Here is a 14061-nt window from a genome sequence, read left to right as displayed (position 1 = left end):
TGAGGGGCCTTTCCCTCGTTTACTCCTCTGTTTCAAGATCTATTCCAGCTCCGATGAGCAGGCCTTCCTGCATTGCAGTCTTCACCTCTTTTCCCAAAAGGCAGGACTGCAGATCATTCTTATGCTTTTCTTCTATGAGACTCTTACACAAGCATACGCCACTCCAGTGCCTGGCAAAGTGCCTGGCACTGACGGCACTCCATAAACAGTTGGTAAAAATGAACCTTGGAGGAAGGAAAGCTCCTCCATCCCCAAGGACTGAAAGCAGCAGGTACCCATCTGCCGCAGCATTCTGCACATACCCATGTACACGCATGGGCAGGAGAGGCCCACAGTGTATCACAGCTCAGAGCTACAAAGAACCAACTTTATTAGACATTCAGGGTCAATTTCTCTTTTTGCCCTTGCCCGTAACCTTGGCTGGCGTGAGGACTGGAGCTGTCGCCTGGTACAGAGTGGAAGAGATCTTGTTGATGTAGTACAGACCAACCATGGAGAAGATGAAGCTACAGGGTGAAGAAAAACAGTGGTGGCATTAATAGGCATGCTGCCAGCCTGGTGCCTCCTACAGCAGACACCAGCATGAGGGAAAGAATCTAGGCTCAGGTTTAGGAAAATGGGAAAGGGGACAGGAAGGAGAACAGAGCGGGAGGGAGGTATGGGGAAGTCTGGAACCATCACAGGAGGGTCAAGTGCCAAAGGGCAGGATGCTACACCCCTTATCCAGCTGTCAGGCACTTACCAAGTGGTGACACAGACTCTGTGGATGAGGCCTGATGCAAAGAGAGCCAACAGGAGGCAGAGGAGAACTGGGGAGGCAAAAGGTGACAAGGAGGGTGGTGGTCAGAATGGAGACACCAGGCATTCAGATTTGGGTCTAGGAGAAATCTGGGGCTCTCTGAATCTTGGGGGACCTGCTTGGAGAGGTAAGGCATGACAGCAAGGGGACATCAGATGGTCTTATCGATACCCAGGACATGGAAGTACCAGATGCATTCTCATGTCCAGCTCTGCCCCAAATATCACCTAACTTCCCTATCCTGGCTTGCATCCAGTAAAAAGGAAAGATGACAGCAGAGTCTGAAGGGTAAGGCTTGCTTGCATTTGAGGAAGAGGGTCACGGCCTTTTCAACAGAAGCCAGCCAAAGGGGATCAATTCACTAAACTGGCTGGCCAGTGCTGGAAGTGAGGTTCTCACTCCCTGGACATAAAGTGGAGAGCGGAGTGTGTGGACACACACACCCATGGGGGCAGAAAAGGGTCCCCAGACAGCCAGAGTAGGACTGGAGAGAAGGTGGGAGGGCAGATAGCAAGGGCAATCCCACCTGCCCAGCTGAGGAGGGCAGGTGAAGAGGGCCAAGCAGCTTTCCCATGACAGAGGCTTCTTTCAGAAGCAAATGAAGACAATACACAGAAAAACAAAACCTAATAGAGAGATGTTCTGCTGTATGGAAGGAGCTCTGGAAGCCTGCAGAGCGGCGGGGCAAGAGGTAAGGAGGGTGAAGAAATGACGGCCACAGTGACAGGTGAAGGCTTCACAGGAGATGGCATCTGCTATCAATTTGGGGCATGTGGCATCCTTAGGTGATTTGGCCTTGACGCCTAATTTGCTTTATGAACTTAATTCTCCATACGTAACTAAATCATCAATTCTTGAGTACATGAGCAACAACAAGGATCCTTTCAAATGGAAAACAATCTAACAGTTATTCTACTTTGGTGAGGATTCCTGACACAGAAAGCTGGTGTTATCTGATACTTTAGGCTCTTCACAATCATCTCAAATACAGTTCATTAGTATTGGGTCCATGTCACCTTGGAATCCTTCAGTGAATTTGGCCCTTCTTTTTCTGGTGGAAACAAAGAACACCCTCCTTGGATATATTCATTACAGGTGCAGACCTGCCTATTCCCTCAAACCTTCCCCGGAAACTGGCCAGAAAGTAAATGAGTTTCTTGCTTTCAGAAGCCCTTTCTCCTAGCTCCAATTCCAAGAGTAAAAAGTACTGTATCCAAAAGTATCATCTGTTTTCAGACAGTGAGTACACATGGTTCCTCAACAATCTTTACTGTCTAAGCACCTGGAAGTTCAGCACAGTGTTGGAGGAGATTAGAGGTGAGGCTTACAAGAAAGGGTTCAAATACTCAACCTCAAATTTTCACTTACTCTCAGGGAAGATCTTTGCTTGGAATCCTTTGCCAAAGACAAGATTCTCCAGATTATTGAAGGCCTGGGTTGAGGGAGTTAAGGCGTCGGTCGTGCCATGGGGGCTGAGACGTGCGGGTTAACGGGAAGGGTACAAGCCTACCTGACCCTCCACCCTTCCTACCCTCAAACAACTCTGCCCAGTCCCCCGCTGAGAGGATACAGTGAGAGAGAAGACGAAAAGGCCGGAACCAAGCAGGCCGCCCTGGATGGTGAGCCACTCGGTGGAGGCCAGCTGGCGACTATACATCTGCATCCCAGCGAAGAGCAGCAGGGACAGGAGGGAGGAAAGCGCCAGCGACGTGCCTGTACCCACCACTGGGGCGGGGGAGAGGAGAGACGGAGAGTCAGGCCCAGCCCTCCCTGCAGGAGCCGCAGGCAGATTCAGCAGGTCCGGGAGTTCGAGAGCCCGATCACTTCCAAGCACTCCGGGGACTGCAGCCACCTTCCCCAACTCCCCACACCTCGCGGCGACCCCCCAGGAATTCCTCACCCCGAACCCTCCCGCCCCGTTGGAATGCCCATCGCCTGGAACCCAGGACACGTCAGCTCTGTGGGGAGAGGACCAGGAAAGCTAGTCCACCCAACTCCGACCCCAACTAGTCCTCCCGGGTTGGTGGGGTAGAGGGGATCCCGTTGGTCCCGTTACCCATCATGCCCTGCCCTTGGGTCCAATCCGTGCTTCTGCCCAGGAGGAGAGCCGAACCGGGGACGATTGGCTGTGCGCATGCGTCAAGCCCTAACGTGGCCTTGTTTCTCCCTTAACGCCTTCCTCTTTCTCCCCCTCAGCGCCTGAATGCAGCGCCCTCTTCCTGCAGGGAGGAAATATTGCGTCTAAGGAGCATCCTTGGCCACCACCCTGGTTCCCGGCTCTTCCCCGCACCCAGAGCATCTGCTGCCTCTCAGTGCAAGCTGCACTTAACTCTTCAAATCACCGGGCCCGTGGACTGCTTCTGTCTTCTTTGTCAATTATGTCAGCCTGTTCTTCAAAACTAACCCCCCCATGAACACTGCCTTGATATCTCCCGTGGACTCTTGCCCAAACCAAAATCTAGTCCTTCCATCCTGGAGTCTATCTTTCTCTAAAACTATCCTTCTGCTTTCTATGAGTAAGATTAGAAGCCAGTGAAGAATTTGAACATAAGAAATGGCTCCCCCTCAAATACCGTTCCATGTTACCTAACTACTGCCCCGCTACCCGACCGCCTTCTGAGAACCACGTGGGGAAAACTATTTCCCACCTCCTACCTCGACGGGCGCTGTTAGATGCTGGTCCCTGGAGCATGCGCAGTGACATCTCACCCTCACCCCTCCCCACATCCCCACCCGGCTCCTGCATTAAGCCCGGGGTTCGCAGCCGCAGCCGGGATCGGGCACCCGGGGGCGGGCGGGCATGCTAGGGCCATGGCTGAGGGTGAGGATATGCAGACCTTCACTTCTATCATGGATGCACTGGTCCGCATCAGTGTGAGTTAAGGTGGGGTCGAGGGGAAGGGGAGGGGGAGCATAGGGGTCCGGGGCAGGCCGGGACCTCGAACAGGTGGGGGTCCCGCAAGATGCTGGGATGTAGCCAGGGGGTTGTCAGTGGCCGAAAGGACTGGGAGGATCGGGATGCAGGTTTGAGAGGGTAATCCCGGGGGCAGCCCGGAGGTGAATGCCGTGAAGGCGTCCATCTGCTGGGGTGTAAGGAACATGGAGCTGCCTGGATACAGCGGGTGGCTTGGGGTAGCCTCCAGCCGTGCACCGAGGCTGGGGTTGCAGGGCAACGGGGCTATGCTATGAGGAAGGGGCGTGAGATTGGGTATTTTCCAAGAAAACTGAGAACAGGTCGGGGGCGAGGAAGGAGCCGCACCACGGTGCAGTTCCCAAATTGGACCCCTTCACGAGACCCCACCCCACCGCACCCCCACGCAGGGCTGCCTCCGAGCCTGCGGTTGTCATGGCAACCCGTGCCCGGCTCTCCCAGGGGCGGTGCCAACCCTGCTCCCCCCCACCACTTCCTTCCCCCTCCCTCCCTGTCCCTCCCTCCTTTGTGTCAGCTGCGCCCCTGACCGGGATGGCTGCGAAGAGAGGGACCAAGGTGAGGTGTGGGGGTGGGGCATAGCCTGAGGACCCCCGCCACCGAAAAAGGGAGGGGTACTTCCGGTGGGGAGGGGGCAAATAGGCGGCGCGCTCCTTTCTACCCTACCTTGGGAGGGGTTGCGACAGGCCGGGTTATGCCTGGGGTGGTAGCAGGAGAGCCGGATGGTGGGGGGCAAAATGGTATGGGTTAGGAGGAGCCAGATGGGTTAGTGATGGGCAATGGAGGCGAAGGCGGCTGCAGGCCGGAGCCACCGCAGGAGGACAGACAGGGTGAGCAGGAGGATGGAGAGAGCCTGGTTATAAGGAGAAATCACGCGGGGGAGGAGGGAAAGGGGGATGCCAGAGAAGCGGGGAGGCGGGGGTTGGGGGGGGTGGCCTCTGCACAGAGCTGCAGAATGGGCGGTGTCCTTGAGAGAAGTGCCTGGGGCAGGCTGCCGGGAGACGGGGGGAGGGGGGCAAAGGCCAGGTGAGAGCGGCTGTCGGTCCGGCTGAGACTAGGACAGGGGGTGGGGCTTGAGACTGGGGGAGACCTGAGCTCCAGCCATCTCTCCTCCTTAGGTATGTAGCTCTGCAGGAGGGACGCATGCTGGGGACACGGAGTTGGAAGGCCTGTGAACCAGGCCAAGGCTGATGCTGGCGAAAAATCCATAGCTTGTCGGGTCCCTTGTAGTTTTTCTTCCTCATTTCCAAGAACCCTTGGGTCTTTAAATGCAGTTGAGGCGCCTGTTGAGATATACCCAGGTGTCCAAGCTCTGATCCGACCTCCTGGTCCCTCCACAGACGAGCATGAAGAACATGGAGAAGGAACTGCTGTGCCCAGTGTGTCAAGAAATGTATAAGCAGCCGCTGGTGCTGCCCTGTACCCACAACGTGTGCCAGGCCTGTGCCCGGGAGGTCCTGGGCCAGCAGGGCTACATAGGCCATGGTGGGGACCCCAGCTCCGAGCCCACTTCTCCTGCCTCCACCCCATCCACCCGAAGCCCTCGCCTCTCCCGCAGAACTCTCCCCAAACCAGACCGCTTGGACCGGCTGCTTAAGTCAGGTGGGGCTGGCACCCATGGGGTTGGGATGGGGATGCTGGGATGTCCATCAGGAAGATGGAAGGGGTCCATCCCTGGCCAGGGGCACCTGTCTATTTTTCAAGGGGTACTGCCCATCCAGGCTCTGCTAAGAGCTGAGCTCTGGCACAATGAAAATTAATTCTTTAATTGAACAGACTTCCCCCACCCTGAGTCAGCTGTGATTTTCACCTCCCTACTTCCTGGCCCATCCACAGGCTTTGGGACATACCCCGGGCGGAAGCGAGGTGCTCTGCACCCCCAGGTGATCATGTTCCCGTGCCCAGCCTGCCAGGGCGATGTGGAGCTGGGGGAGCGGGGCTTGGCAGGGCTTTTCCGGAACCTGACCCTGGAGCGTGTGGTGGAGCGGTACCGCCAGAGTGTGAGTGTGGGTGGTGCCATCCTGTGCCAGCTGTGCAAGCCCCCGCAACTAGAAGCCACCAAGGGCTGTACCGAGTGCCGCGCCACCTTCTGCAACGAGTGCTTCAAGCTCTTCCATCCCTGGGGCACCCAGAAGGCCCAGCATGAACCCACCCTGCCCACCCTCTCCTTTCGCCCCAAGGTGAGCCAGCCTTTGCAGGGCCTGGGAAGGGGGGGAGGGCATGGTGGTGCTGGGTGGGAGTGCATGCCCGGCACTGTGGGCTTCCAAAAGGAGGTGGCCACAGGTTTGCCATTGCCAAACTCCTTTTTCTATAACAATAAAGGCACTGGACAAATCTTTGAACATCTTTGAGCCTCCATCTCATCTGCTGAATGAGGCTTGTAATATATCTGCCCTGCAATCTCCATACCTGCAGGGTTGATGGGAGGATTCCTGAGATAATGTTTGTGAAAGTTATTTATATACAGTGAAAAGGTCTGTCATGTATTCATTCATTGAACAAATATTTATCAAGTACCTGGTGCTATCCTAGGTGTTGGGGCTACAGCAGTAAACAAGATAGACATGGCTAATTATTAACCATTATTGTTATTACCACATGCAGAGGAAGGGAGGAGCAAGGTGGTTTGCAGGAAAGGTTCTCCTTGATTGCCAGGGCATACCAGCAGGTGGCACCATGGAGCACCGCGTCTGAACTCCCCTCCACCAGCTTGCGGCCGGCCCAGGGGAGGCCGGGCAGGGAGCTGCCCTGTGGTAGGTCAGCACCCTTACACACGCCATTGGCTGACTATTTCCTGGCTGTTTCTGTCCCTAGGGACTAATGTGTCCAGATCACAAGGAAGAGGTGACCCATTACTGCAAGACGTGCCAACGACTGGTGTGCCAGCTCTGCCGTGTGCGGCGCACCCACAGCGGCCACAAAATCACGCCAGTGGTCAGTGCCTACCAGGCCCTCAAGGTGAGGACCCTGCCTCATTCAACACCAGGACTGCCCACACCCACACCAACTCACCTCTCCTCTGCACTGCTGGCTGCTTCAGGGCCAGGCGTGATGCCCACCTCTTTCTTTCCCCCTCAGGACAAGCTGACAAAGAGCCTGACATACATCCTGGGAAACCAGGACACAGTGCAGACCCAGATCTGTGAGCTGGAGGAGACCGTGAGGCACACAGAGGTGAGGGAGGGCACGGAGGTGGGCCCTGGGTCCTGCCTGGCAGTGGGAGCAGGAAGGGGGTGAAGATGGGCACAGCCCACTCGCCTGGCTGCAAACTCAGGAAGCCCATGTGGGGTCCGTGGATGTGTCAAGGCTCTGGTTAAACCAGGTTGTCAGAAATGGCAGTGCCCCAGGCCAGGCGGTACCCAAGGCTACAGTGGAGACAGGGTGTCTATCACCCTGGAGAGGGAGAGCTTGAAAAGCCCCAGGGATGGAGCTCAGATGCCTTCAGGCTCAGCTGCCTGCTGGGGATGGCACACATCCTTGGACCAAGGAGGGTGAGGCGATGGCTCTGATACCTTTTGCCAGATTGCTTGAATCAGCTGACGTGGGGAAGGGCGGTAAGGATGGCACAGATGCTGGTGGACATTAGTGTGATCCAGGTGGATATTAGTGTGGTCGTGGCCTCTTTTATTTGGGGGAGTCCTCAAGGAGTCAGGATCATGGTGTGGGCCTCCAGGAAGATTAACACAAATGGTCAGGAGTTGAGCCTATGTGGGTGTACAGGAGACCGTGGAGCCATGAGCCTGGTCCCATTTGAATGGGTAGGTAGGATTTCCCCAGATCCTTTGTGATCCTAGTCGTGGTGTGGTGCCCCAGGAGGCTGGAGCAGATGCAGCCTTCAAGAAGGAGGCAGTCAATGTTGCTCTCTGGACAGGTGAGTGGTCAGCAGGCCAAGGAGGAGGTGTCCCAGCTGGTGCGGGGGCTGGGGGCTGTGCTGGAGGAGAAGCGGGCGTCACTGCTTCAGGCCATTGAGGAGTGTCAGCAAGAACGGCTGGCCCGTCTCAGCGCCCAGATCCAGGAGCACCGGAGCCTGCTGGACGGCTCAGGTCTGGTGGGCTACGCTCAGGAGGTTCTTAAAGAAACAGACCAGCCTTGCTTTGTGCAAGCAGCCAAACAACTGCACAACAGGTACTCAGGGGGCATGGCACAGGGTCATAGGCTCCTGCAGGGTAGGGGCATCGTGGGTGTAGCCCATGTATCAGGCAGTGTCGAGAGTCCTGCCCAGCGGAGAGCTGGACCCTGAGGACTTTTCCCCAGGCCAAATGGATACCAGCTGTTGCCCAAAGGGACAGGGAAGAGAGCCATAGCCGATACCAAGGCTCTAGGGCCAGACACGGCAGAATCAAGGGGAAGGGCGGTGGCCCAGACAGCAGTGCCTGACCCTTGGTGGTGGTGGTCGCTCAGTCCTGTCTGACTCTTTGTGACACCACAGACTGTAGCCTGCCAGGCTCCTCTGTCCTTGGGATTCTCCAGGCAAGAATACTGGAGTGGGTTGCCATTCCCTTCTCCAGAGGATCTTCCCGACCCAGGGATGGAACCCAGGTCTTCTGCATTGCGGGCAGATTCTTTACCATCTGAGCTACAGGAAAGTCTGACCCTTGCCTGCCCCCATCCCAGGATTGCCCGAGCCACAGAGGCCCTCCAGACATTCCGGCCAGCTGCCAGCTCCTCCTTCCGCCATTGCCAGCTGGATGTGGGGCGTGAGATGAAGCTGCTGACAGAGCTTAATTTCCTGCGAGGTGAGGAGATGGCCAGGCCCTATGTCCCATTAGAGCCTTCCTCCCTTCCTCCCCAGCAGCGGGCCCGGGGGGCAGTGCCCACCAGGGAACTAACTCCCAAGCCTCCCGCCTGGCCTGGCCAGCCGTCCTGCCCACCTAGCCCACCCGGCCACCCCGTCCCACCGCGCTCAGCGCTGCTTCTCCCTCTCTTTGTTTGTAGGCTGTGGCCACCGCGGACTCTGCTCCGGAGCACCCCAGGCAAGTCAGCGGCCCTGCCCTGGGGGTCCTGCCCCCTCTGCCAGGTCCCCTGCCCTGCCCTGCCACTCCCACGCAGCCCGGCTCCCCACCCATGGCTTCCTTCTCTTTCTTGCCCTAACCAGACCGCCTCCACCATCCTCTTCCCTGACCCTTAATCCTTGCATTTCTGACTTTTTGTCCTTATGACCTTTGCCCCCTAGGCTTTCCTTCTCTTCCCCTGACCCTTCCTGTGCCATCGAGCTTGCACTGGCCCTCTGCCCCCAGTTTCTGCCTTGCTGCCTCTCCTCGCATCTGTCTCCCGTGCAGTTTCCTCTTCCTGTTCAGCGCCCTCTTGCCTGGGTGGGCTCCAGTGGCCGTTACCTGCCTTTCCCTGGGGCTCCTCTGTATTCATAGACTAAAAAGGGTCATAGAAAGAAAGGACAACACGTGATCTCATACCTTCATTTGACAGAGGAGGAAACTGAGGCCCAGATCGAGGGAGTGGCAGCCCAGGACTCCCTCAGGCCACCTGCCTCTCCTTTTCCCACACCCAGGGCCCAGACAGGCGTCTTCCCAGATCCCTCTCACTCGCACTCACCCCCCCGGCTCCCGCTGCTTTCCCTTTTCCCGCCCACCCTCCACACCATGCCCGTGGCCAGGCCGTGACTGACCCCCACTGTCTCTTCCAACAGTGCCCGAGGCTCCAGTCATCGACACCCAGCGCACCTTTGCCTACGACCAGATCTTCCTCTGCTGGCGGCTGCCCCCCCACTCACCACCTGCCTGGCACTACACCATTGAGTTCCGGCGCACCGACGTGCCGGCCCAGCCAGGCCCCACCCGCTGGCAGCGGCGGGAGGAGGTGAGGGGTACCAGCGCCCTGCTGGAGAACCCCGACACGGGCTCTGTGTACGTGCTGCGTGTCCGCGGCTGCAACAAGGCCGGCTACGGCGAGTACAGCGAGGACGTGCATCTGCACACTCCGCCCGCGCCCGGTGAGTGGGCCCTGGGTGCCTGGGACCCCGGCATGGACAGCTGCTGCTGGCCGGGCCCCATAGAGACTGCATAACCCAGTGGGTCATCCTCACTAGCTCTGGAGCCAGACTGCCTGGGTTCAAATCCCAGCTCTGCCTCTTGCCAGTGGTGTGGCTTTGGGTGAATTATTCACCCTTTCTGAACCTGCAGTTCCTCCTCTGTAGGTATTGTAACAACACCTACCCCATAGCATTGTTGTAAGAATTAAGTGACTTGCTAATGTGTAAAGTCTTAGCCGAGAATTTGAGCTGGTGGCTCAGAGGTTAAAGCATCTGCCTGCAATACGGGAGACCTGGGTTCGATCCCTCGGTTGGGAAGATCCCCTGGAGAAGGAAATGGCAACCCACTCCAGTATTCTTGCCTGGAAAATCCCATGGACTGAGGAGCCTGGTGGGCTACAGTCCATGGGGTCGCAAAGAGTTGGACACGACTGAGGGACTTCACTTTTCACTTTTCAAGGGCTCAATAGGGCTTCCCTGGTGACTCAGATGGTAAAGAATCTGCCTGCAATGCAGGAGACCTGGGTTGGGAAGATTCCCTGGAGGAGGGTGTGGCAACACACTCCAGTATTCTTGCCTGGAGGATCCCATGGTCAGAGGAGCCTTGCGGGCTATAGTCGATGGGGTCACAAAGAGTCGGACACAACTGAGCGACTAAGCACAGCACCAGGGCTCAATAAATGTTGGTCAAGTGACTCTCCAGAAAATAGCGGAGGCTCTGGAGTATAGGCATAATAGAAGAGGCAGCCAGAGCGAGTCAGCTGGGTCTGGGAGACTGGTTTCTATGCCCACTAGTCATCACTAAAACTCTTCCTGGGGTCCCATGCCCACTTGGGATGCCCTTTCTTCTTCCCTTATACTCCCCATTCCAGTTTTCCAGGCCCTGTTCCCAAGAGCCCCCTGCCCGTTCCTCGGCAACTTGTTCTGTGTTCTGAAATCTCCCAGTGTCTCGTGCTGACACCTCGAGATCCCCAGTGCCAGTGTTTGTCCCTGAAGTCCTTCCTTCTGTCTTAACCCTCCCCTACTCCAGTCCTGCACTTCTTCCTGGATGGCCGCTGGGGCACAAGCCGAGAGCGGCTGGCCATCAGCAAGGACCAGCGAGCGGTGAGGAGTGTCCCAGGGCTGCCCCTGCTGCTGGCTGCCGAGCGGCTGCTGACAGGCTGCCACCTGAGCGTGGACGTGGTCCTGGGCGATGTGGCTGTGACCCAGGGCCGCAGCTACTGGGCCTGCGCCGTAGACCCAGCCTCCTACTTGGTCAAGGTGGGCGTCGGGCTGGAGAGCAAGCTTCAGGAAAGCTTCCAGGGTGCCCCCGACGTGATCAGCCCCAGGTCAGACCCCTCTGGGAGGTATGGGGTTCTGGGGGTCTGGGTGGGGGAGCTGGGAACACGGCGGGGTGACGAAGGGAGCACACACTTGCTGGGATGGAGCTGGAAGGAAATCAGGAGGAAGTAACATGAGGCAGGCTGGAGGCGCTGTGGTCAGGAGAAGTGTGGGCTCCGTGAAAGCGTTTTGGAGGTTGATCTTTGGAGTAACTGGGGAAAGGGGCAATGGAAAAGGAAGCCATCTCCACTCCCCTCCATCTGTCACTCAGGCTAACACACTATCTCGCCAAGTCTCCGTGCCCTTTCTTCCTCACACCCCTTTGGCAACATCTTTTCACCACAAAACTTTTTCTCTCCAGTACTTCCTTCCCCCACACCTTGTCTCAGCCTCCTCAAATTCTTCCCTTAAACTTTCCTTCTCCATACCCTCTCATCCCCAGCATCCTCTTTTTCAGCCACCCACACATGCTCTTCTTCCCCCTCAGCACTCTATCCCTCAATACCCCATTTCTTCAGAAGTGTCTTCTCTTCAACATCAGTTCCCTCCTAAACCTGTGATCCCCAACCTGCATCCCCGCAACACCCTTCACCTAAGACACTGACCCGCCCTCATCTCTCTCCCAGCATCCCCCTTCCCAGCATGTTTTCTCTGCTCCCGCCTCTCCCCACCGCTAACCCCTCATCCTTTCAAGATTCTCTAACCCTCAAAACCCTCTCCCAGCACGATATCCCAGTGCCATTTTCTTCCCACTTGCCTGCGTTGGAAGCACTGCCTTTCTCCAGTGTGCCTGAGCGATACCCTGTCTTTCCTCCCCTCCCCCACCCCTCTGGCCAATGTGCTTGCCTTTCCCCATTCTCACCAAACCAAACCCCAGCCCTACATTATAACGCCCGTCTCTTCAATGTGTTCTCTTCTCAATGTCCCCAAATCAATCCTTGGAACTGCGTGCTCCCCGACATCCCATCCTCCCAACATCTCAGCCCTTGGGTACCATCTACCCCACCCCCGACATTCTTCTACCCAACACCCATTCCTGCAGGTACGACCCAGACAGTGGACACGACAGCGGTGCCGAGGACGCCACCGTGGAGGCGTCGCCACCCTTCGCTTTCCTGACCATCGGCATGGGCAAGATCCTGCTGGGGGCTGGGGCCAATGCGAATGCGGGGCTGACAGGGAGGGACGGCCCGGCGGCCAGCTGCACAGTGCCCCTGCCGCCCCGCCTGGGCATCTGCCTGGACTACGAGCGGGGTCGCGTTTCCTTCCTCGATGCCGTGTCCTTCCGAGGGCTTCTGGAGTGCCCCCTGGACTGCTCGGGACCTGTGTGCCCTGCCTTTTGCTTCATTGGGGGTGGCGCAGTGCAGCTACAGGAGCCCGTGGGCACTAAGCCGGAGAGGAAGGTCACCATTGGGGGCTTTGCCAAGCTGGACTGAGCCTCCCGGGCCCCTGCTGGGCCCTGGCCCTCCACGCCTCCTGAAGCCGGGTCATCTCTCTGGCAGCTTCTCCCTTAAGCTCTTCCTCCCACATGGTCCTGTCCCTTCTCCTGTCTGTGTCTTCCCAGGGCCTTTCTTGACCAAGGGACTCTCCTCTACTCACCTCTCTGGATGTCCCCCATTCTCCCTATTGCCTGTTAATCCAGGTTCCCACCCCCACCATATCTCTGCCCCATGCCCTGCCCTTGGCATCTTGCCCCAATCATGGAGAGAGCCCCTGCCCCACACCTGCCCTGCGTTCCTCCCCAGGCTGATTGGGAGGGAAGGCACCCGGAACACTGGGCATGCTCCCCAGCTCTGCCCTCCGCCCTGCCAAGCTCCCTGCCCCATCCATGCTGAACTTCAGTCTTGGGGCAGAGAGGCTTTTTGGCTGGACAGTACCCAGGCACTCTTTGGTGAGGGAAAGGGACCCTCCCATCCTGCTTTATTTATTTGGGTCCCTGTACCCCCAGCCGCATGCCTTTTCTCCCCCTCTTCTCCCCCTTGCATGCTCTAACCTGTCCTGCACCCATGCCAACGTGCCGAGTCTCCCTTGGGGTCCCAGCTGAGCTTGAGTGTCCCCACTGGGTTGGGCCTGGCAAGGCCTCTGGTGCCTGCTGCTGCCCCCCTGCGGTGAGCACTGCCAGGCCTGTGCCAAGCAACAGCTGTTATTTTCATGGTTTATAAACAATAAACTGTGATGCCAGGCCTTCCTGTGATGTCTGCCTTCCCGGAGCCCATTCCTCTTAGCTTCTGTGCTGGATGTGGCAGGCCAAGGGGATGGCGGGTTCCCTGCTATTTCTCAGAGCAGGGGTGCGTGGTGGAGCTGGTGCCTGAGGGAAGGAGGTCCCCAAGCCCTGTGCTCCCCAGTCTTCTGCCAGACCTGTGCCCAGCCCAGGTCCAAACCGACCATGCCACCAGGGGGCACATCGCTCTGGTGGCTGCTTGCATTGGATACCCGCCCTCCCACCACCCCCACCCCTACCCCCATGGGGCGTCTGGGCGGAGCCCTGCAGGAATGCAACTTAGGGTGCCCAAAGAGATCAGGGGCTCCTGGCACAAGGCCTTTCTGTGTCCCCCATTTCTTGGATTATAGGAGACAGCCTTCATTCAGCCTCCATGACCTTCCCTGAGTTCCAAGGGCAGAGTCAAGCAGTTGTTAATTAGGGAAAGGAGGGAATGGGAGACCAGAGAGAAACAGTCAAGGACAGTCTTGAGCAACACCCTGTTTCCCCATCAATGGATATTCACAATATCTGAGCTGTTTTGTAGAAACTGATATCCCCTGCAGGTGGGAAAAGTTAAAGATGGTATGTAGACCCCAGAGCAGCTGGTCCTGAAGGTTGATGATGCTGAATTCCAGTTACCTCACCACCAACCCATCAGAAAAATGTCCATGAGCTGATCATGTGCTCTTTGAGCAATTACTGTAAATCTCCAACTGGGGACATACGGTTTTGAGGGCATTAGCCCACTGTGGCCGCCTTCACCTGGCAACACAATAAAGCTATTCTTTTCTACTTCACCTAAAACTCTGTCTCAGAGATTCGAT

General features: G+C 57.3%; 2 protein-coding genes across 4 annotated transcripts; one reads left to right on the top strand and one right to left on the bottom strand.

The window, feature by feature from the left end:
• Positions 1-353: 353 nt before the first annotated feature.
• Positions 354-2950, bottom strand: KRTCAP2 (keratinocyte associated protein 2). Its single transcript, XM_061404096.1, is given in 6 exon segments — positions 354-506; positions 743-809; positions 2168-2231; positions 2370-2524; positions 2856-2899; positions 2901-2950. Coding segments are annotated over 6 exon segments (486 nt in total). The 5' UTR covers positions 2936-2950; the 3' UTR covers positions 354-385.
• Positions 2951-3469: 519 nt separating this feature from the next.
• Positions 3470-13218, top strand: TRIM46 (tripartite motif containing 46). 3 transcript variants are annotated; one of them, XM_061403999.1, is made up of 10 exons: positions 3472-3673; positions 5069-5330; positions 5565-5908; positions 6543-6686; positions 6807-6902; positions 7600-7853; positions 8343-8464; positions 9373-9675; positions 10745-11042; positions 12077-13218. In XM_061403999.1, the coding sequence occupies exons 1-10, from the start codon at positions 3473-3475 to the stop codon at positions 12468-12470; spliced, it is 2418 nt and encodes an 805-aa protein (XP_061259983.1). In that variant the 5' UTR covers position 3472; the 3' UTR covers positions 12471-13218. The 3 variants fall into 3 exon arrangements, with proteins under 3 accessions (XP_061259989.1, XP_061259983.1, XP_061259986.1); XM_061404002.1 differs by lacking the exon at positions 3472-3673 and adding an exon at positions 3701-4286; XM_061404005.1 differs by lacking the exon at positions 10745-11042 and having other exon boundaries at positions 3470-3673; positions 12077-12153.
• Positions 13219-14061: the final 843 nt, after the last annotated feature.

Source organism: Bos javanicus, chromosome 3 (genome assembly GCF_032452875.1).
Source record: "Bos javanicus breed banteng chromosome 3, ARS-OSU_banteng_1.0, whole genome shotgun sequence".
NCBI lineage: Eukaryota > Metazoa > Chordata > Mammalia > Artiodactyla > Bovidae > Bos > Bos javanicus.
This window is presented reverse-complemented; position numbering and strand designations above follow the sequence as displayed.

What these genes read in the sequence shown, in the direction of transcription:
- TRIM46 (XM_061403999.1), top strand. Translation starts at nt 3,473, where the DNA reads ATGCTGGTCCCTGGAGCATGCGCAGTGACATCTCACCCTCACCCCTCC. An exon ending in ATGCACTGGTCCGCATCAGT is followed by an intron (nt 3,674 to 5,068) that starts GTGAGTTAAGGT and finishes GTCCCTCCACAG; the next exon opens with ACGAGCATGAAGAACATGGA. An exon ending in AGAGCTTAATTTCCTGCGAG is followed by an intron (nt 8,465 to 9,372) that starts GTGAGGAGATGG and finishes CTCTTCCAACAG; the next exon opens with TGCCCGAGGCTCCAGTCATC.